General features: G+C 41.2%; 1 protein-coding gene across 1 annotated transcript; it reads left to right on the top strand.

The window, feature by feature from the left end:
* The first annotated feature begins 2,157 nt into the window (after positions 1-2,157).
* Positions 2,158-5,575, top strand: LOC107594832 (histone-lysine N-methyltransferase NSD2-like). The gene is made up of 4 exons (XM_016285042.1): positions 2,158-2,203; positions 4,994-5,169; positions 5,241-5,382; positions 5,457-5,575. The coding sequence occupies exons 1-4, from the start codon at positions 2,158-2,160 to the stop codon at positions 5,573-5,575; spliced, it is 483 nt and encodes a 160-aa protein (XP_016140528.1).
* The last annotated feature ends 592 nt before the right edge of the window (positions 5,576-6,167 follow it).

Below are 6,167 nucleotides of genomic sequence, written 5' to 3'. Positions count from 1 at the left end.
CTCAGCATAGTCTGTGTCCCACAAACTACACCGTTTCATAATAAACTGAGTTTTTCTCTATAGACATCTTTAAGTTTAAATGAATTAGCCTTGGTTTCAGGAGGGAAAGCAAACATAATAGATTTACTAAACAACAACCTTGTCGGAATTAATATTGAATATCCAGTTACTCTCCAAGTAGATTTAATCTGACTATCGTGGAACCTAATGAAATTTCCCCACATTAATACTTTATGATCATTTAATCTTCAGTAGGTAAATTCCCAAATGTTGTAGAATTATTTGTGTTGACTGGAGTATGAGTGTGTTACAATATTACAACCCCTCTGGGCCTCCCACTCTTTTCAATGATGATATCACAATTTGCTAATCTTCAGAAAATATAATTAGAGGAGCTAATCACACTATGTTCGCTACATGAGACACCACCCACTTGAGCTATCTGGCAATACTTCACATTGCAGAAAAAGGGCTCCAGAGTGCAAAAAAATCATATTTGGGACAATAATTTAAAGGCAGACTTTGCGGAAGACTTTGTGCATCAATGTGCGGTTTCATCAGATATAATGTTGGTAAGTTGGGGTCACATTAGTGAAATAATAGCAAAATTTAAACAGCAAAAAAGCTCAATAATCCATTGTCAATAATGTAGTGATGCACAAAAACACAGCTCAAACAAAAGTCAGTTTCAAACCAAGCAGCATTATGTCGGTCAATGCGACAAATTCACATGAAAAACTTGAACTTCATGTCTTGACCTTACACAAAATTTCAGATGGTAAATGTGATCATACATTTAGAGTGCATACCAGTGTTTCTTTCATGCATCATTATACACAGCATGAGCCGTGATTCATTAGTGTGATTTGTGAACAAATGACTCTGAGGAACCGTTTCTATTTAACGAGTCAAAAGTCCTGAGTTCACAACTGACTCCCTCACTGAACCGCTAGTCCTTTTCTTGTTATGTCCAATTCGAAATTAATCGGAAACCTTTTCTGTGATATTTTATGTTTTTCAAACATGAAAAAAAAAAAATCTTATTAAACCAAATATAGGAGTGAGTAGCTTCTTCGTCTCTTTTTTGTGTGTAGAGCCCTGGAAAACGTTTTTCCAATTTTCTAACCTCAATTTTGGTGCAATAATTTGAAATATGTGGTCAGGTAGCACTGTGCACTGTGTGTTTAACCTGTAATTGTCTAACATGTATAAATATCAACCATATCAATGCATCACTCATGAGAAGCTCAGAGTAAGGGGCTGTAACCCAAGTGTTAAAAGTGTACCATGGAGTGTTTTAGGAATGAGAGGCCTGCTCTGTCAAGAGGATAGTTCCTTCTAAGGCATGCCTTGCCTTGACATGAGCAGGGCAAGGTTATTCCTTAGGAGAACCAGAACTAACTTGTAGAAGTTGAAAATAAAACACACACTTCTTAGGCACATTGCAAGCATGCCATTCCTCATCTTCAGAGCTCGCCTGTGTCTTTCTTATCCATTGTCTGAGAAAATGCCTGGCATGACAGTTAGGAAGAATGAGAGTTGGTGGCACTTCATATACTACACAGTTGTCCCTCAAAAGTTTTTTGATACGTTTAGGTTTTGTGTAAATGAAATGCTTTGACATTGTCATGATTGTCACGGTGTGCCTACTGTGAAGGAGCGAGGAGACGAAGGAGAATCCAGAATCATCACAGACTTTATTTCACATCAAGGAAATCGCACGCAGGACACAGGGATCAACATACAATACCGGACACTAGACTCAGAACAGGAAACACTTTAAATACACATGACGTGACGAGAAACACCTGGGAGCAATAAACATAATTGCACATGAGGGAAAACTGGGTAATGGAAATGGTGGATCAGGCAGACTAGGAAGCCATGGCAGAGCAGGCGGTCTAGGAAGCCATGGCGGAGCAAGCAGACTAGGAGGCCATGGCGGAAGAGGGAGCTCGGGGAGCCATGGTGGAGCAGACAGTTCAGGAGGCCATGGCGGAACAGACAGTTCAGGAGGCCATGGCAGAGCAGACAGTTCAGGGGGCCATGGCGGAGCAGACAGTTCAGGGGGCCATGGCAGAGCGGCCTCCGTGGCCTTGGCCTCGGCACTCGACCCGGCCTCTACGGCCGGAGCCCTATAACCCCCCCAAAGAATACATGGGGAAAATATCAACCCCTAAGGCCCTCCGTGGGCCTGACTCGGGTACCATGGCCCTCCCTGGGCTAGACTCGGGGAAAGGAGCCCTCTCTGGGCTAAACTCGGGGACTGGAACCCTCTCTGGGCTAAACTCGGGGACTGGAGCCCTCTCTGGGCTAAACTCGGAGATTGGAGCTTTCTCAGGGCTAGACTTGGGGACTGGAGCCCTTTCAGTCCTAAACTCTGGGACTGGAGCTCTCTCTCTGGGCTAAACTCGAGGATTGGTGCTCTCTCTGGCCTAAACTCGGGGACTGGAGCCCTCTCTGGGCTAAACTCGGGAACTAAAACCCTCTCTGGGCTAAACTCGGGGACTGGAGCCGACACTGGAGCTGGTCTCAGGGGCTGGAGCCGACACTGGTGCTGGCTGAAGGGCTGGAGCCGACACTGGAGCGGACTCAGGGGCTGGAGCCGACACTGGAGCAGACTCAGGGGCTGGAGCCGACACTGGAGTGGACTCATGGGCTTGAGCCAACAGTCGCTTCCTCCTTAAATTCTTCCCTTGATTTGGGGTAAGGATTGTGCAGCTGTTAGCTGAGGGCTTGAGAGTGAATCGACCGGCGGGCTTGACAATGGAACCACCGGCAGGCCTAACTTCGGAACGGCCGGCGGGCTTGAGAGTAGCGATTTCCATAATCACGGGGGGAAAAACGAAAAACAAAAACACAGGGAGTAGGGACGCCGCTTACTGTTTATGGTCCGGTATTCTGTCACGGTGTGCCTACTGTGAAGGAGCGAGGAGAATCCAGAATCATCACAGACTTTATTTGACATCAAGGAAATCACACATAGGACACAGGGATCGACGTACAATACCGGATGCTAGACTTAGAACAGGAAACACTTTAAATACACATGACGTGACGAGAAACACCTGGGAGCAATAAACATAATTGCACATGAGGGAAAACTGGGTCATGGAAAGCACGTGAGGGAGGAAAACACGGAAGACACGGAAAACAGGACTGACAATGATATTGAGCAATTGAGCAACTATGACATATCATTAAATTGATTGTCAGCTGATATTAGGTCAATATTGGATTTTTAATTGTATATGCTCATATGCTCATAATTGTACATGCTCATCTTGATTGCTAAAAGAAGTTCATCTTCAAAAAAACGAATAATTTAACTGTTAAATGAATATAAATTTTTCATACTGTACATTTTATTGTTGTGATATCTACAGTGGGGCAAAAAAGTATTTAGTCAGCCACCAATTGTGCAAGTTCTCCCACTTAAAAAGATGAGAGAGGCCTGTAATTTTCATCATAGGTATACCTCAACTATGAGAGACAAAATGAGAAGAAAAAAAATCCAGAAAATCACATTGTAGGATTTTTAAAGAATTTATTTGCAAATTATGGTGGAAAATAAGTATTTGGTCAATAACAAAATTTCATCTCAATACTTTGTTATATACCCTTTGTTGGCAATGACAGAGGTCAAACGTTTTCTGTAAGTCTTCACAAGGTTTTCACACACAGTTGCTGGTATTTTGGCCCATTCCTCCATCCAGATCTCCTCTAGAGCAGTAATGTTGTGGGGCTGTCACTGGGCAACACGGATTTTCAACTCCCGCCAAAGATTTTCTATGGGGTTGAGATCGGGAGACTGGCTAGGCCACTCCAGGACCTTGAAATGCTTCTTACGAAGCCACTCCTTCGTTGCCCGGGCGGTGTGTTTGGGATCATTGTCATGCTGAAAGACCCAGCCACGTTTCATCTTCAATGCCCTTGCTGATGGAAGGAGGTTTTCACTCAAAATCTCACGATACATGGCCCCATTCATTCTTTCGTTTACACAGATCAGTCGTCCTGGTCCCTTTGCAGAAAAACAGCCCCAAAGCATGATGTTTCCACCCCCATGCTTCACAGTAGGTATGGTGTTCTTTGGATGCAACTCAGCATTCTTTCTCCTCCAAACACGACAAGTTGAGTTTTTACCAAAAAGTTATATTTTGGTTTCATCTGACCATATGACATTCTCCCAATCCTCTTCTGGATCATCCAAATGCTCTCTAGCAAACTTCAGACAGGCCTGGACATGTACTGGCTTAAGCAGGGGGACACATCTGGCACTGCAGGATTTGAGTCCCTGGCAGCGCAGTGTGTTACTGATGGTAGCCTTTGTTACTTTGGTCCCAGCTCTCTGCAGGTCATTCACTAGGTCCCCCCGTGTGGTTCTGGGATTTTTGCTCACAGTTCTTGTGATAATTTTGACCCCACGGGGTGAGATCTTGCATGGAGCCCCAGATCGAGGGAGATTATCAGTGATCTTGTATGTCTTCCATTTTCTAATAATTGCTCCCACAGTTGATTTCTTCACACCAAGCTGCTAACCTATTGCAGATTCAGTCTTCCCAGCCTGGTGCAGGTCTACAATTTTGTTTCTGGTGTCCTTTGACAGCTCTTTGGTCTTGGCCATGGTGGAGTTTGGAGTGTGACTGTTTGAGGTTGTGGACAGATGTCTTTTATACTGATAACGAGTTCAAACAGATGCCATTAATACAGGTAACCAGTGGAGGACAGAGGAGCCTCTTAAAGAAGAAGTTACAGGTCTGTGAGAGCCAGAAATCTTGCTTGTTTGTAGGTGACCAAATACTTATTTTACAGAGGAATTTACCAATTAATTCTTTAAAAATCCTACAATGTGATTTTCTGGATTTTTTCCCCTCATTTTGTCTCTCATAGTTGAGGTATACCTATGATGAAAATTACAGGCCTCTCTCATCTTTTTAAGTGGGAGAACTTGCACAATTGGTGGCTAAATACTTTTTTGCCCCACTGTAAATAGCTTTTAGTTTGTCCAGTCTGCTTTCTAACAAATTCTTTGTTTTCAATGCTCAACCCAAGGGAGGATTTGTTAACGAATATGTTGGAGAGGTGATTGATGAGGAAGAATGTCGTGCCCGGATTAAACATGCTCAGGAGAACAATATCGGCAATTTCTACATGCTTACATTGGACAAGGTGAGATTACACCACTAGTTTAATTTTTCTGTTATTGGAAACTTAATATGTTGCTTTGTATTTCCTGGAAGGATCGAATTATTGATGCCGGGCCCAAGGGAAATGAAGCCCGTTTTATGAACCACAGTTGTCAGCCAAACTGCGAGACGCAAAAATGGACGGTCAACGGAGACACACGTGTTGGGCTTTTTGCGCTTACAGATATCCCTGCTGGTAAGTCAAATTTCATTTTTATGTAGAAAACATTGTAGTGCAGCCTTGCATTTTTAAACATGTTTTCTTCCAAGGCACTGAGTTAACATTCAACTATAACCTTGAGTGTCTGGGCAATGGGAAGACGGTGTGCAAGTGTGGTGCATCTAATTGCAGTGGATTCCTGGGAGTGAGGCCAAAAGTAAGGAGATGATCCCAAGGTGTTAGCTTTTATATTGTATAATATCATGTCATTGCTAATTGGTTTGACCAATATTTTTTTCTTGGGATTATAAATATTTCAGAATTATTATTTCTATTATTATTATCATTATTTAAAAACAAATACTGGGAAAACCAATTATCAATCTATACTAAAAAATAATTAGAAAACATTACATTCATAATAATTATTATTAGTGCTGTCAAACGATTAATTGCGATTAATCGCATCCAAAATAAAATTTTTTGTTTACATAATATATGTGTGTGTCCTGTGTATATTTATTATGTGTATATATATATATATATACAAACACATGCATGTATATAAGAAAAATATGTTATGTTTATATATTAAATATATTTATATATAATTATATAAATGTATATACACATGTAAATATTTTCAAAATATATACTATATGTGTGTATTTATGTATACTTTTACTTTATTTTACCTTTAGTCATTTAGCAGACGCTTTTATCCAAAGCGACTTACAAATAAGAAAAAGTAATTAAAACTAAAAGCTAAAACTCTATAAATATTATATATATATATATATATATATATATATATATATATA

Source organism: Sinocyclocheilus grahami, unplaced genomic scaffold (genome assembly GCF_001515645.1).
Source record: "Sinocyclocheilus grahami isolate Dianchi unplaced genomic scaffold, SAMN03320097.WGS_v1.1 scaffold191.1, whole genome shotgun sequence".
Classification (NCBI taxonomy): Eukaryota; Metazoa; Chordata; class Actinopteri; order Cypriniformes; family Cyprinidae; genus Sinocyclocheilus; species Sinocyclocheilus grahami.
This window is presented reverse-complemented; position numbering and strand designations above follow the sequence as displayed.

Coding starts and splice junctions, on each gene's coding strand:
- LOC107594832 (XM_016285042.1), top strand. CDS start 2,158: ATGGGGAAAATATCAACCCCTAAGGCCCTCCGTGGGCCTGACTCGG. Junction 5,170..5,240: donor ACATGCTTACATTGGACAAG/GTGAGATTACAC, acceptor ATTTCCTGGAAG/GATCGAATTATTGATGCCGG. Junction 5,383..5,456: donor GCTTACAGATATCCCTGCTG/GTAAGTCAAATT, acceptor TTTTCTTCCAAG/GCACTGAGTTAACATTCAAC.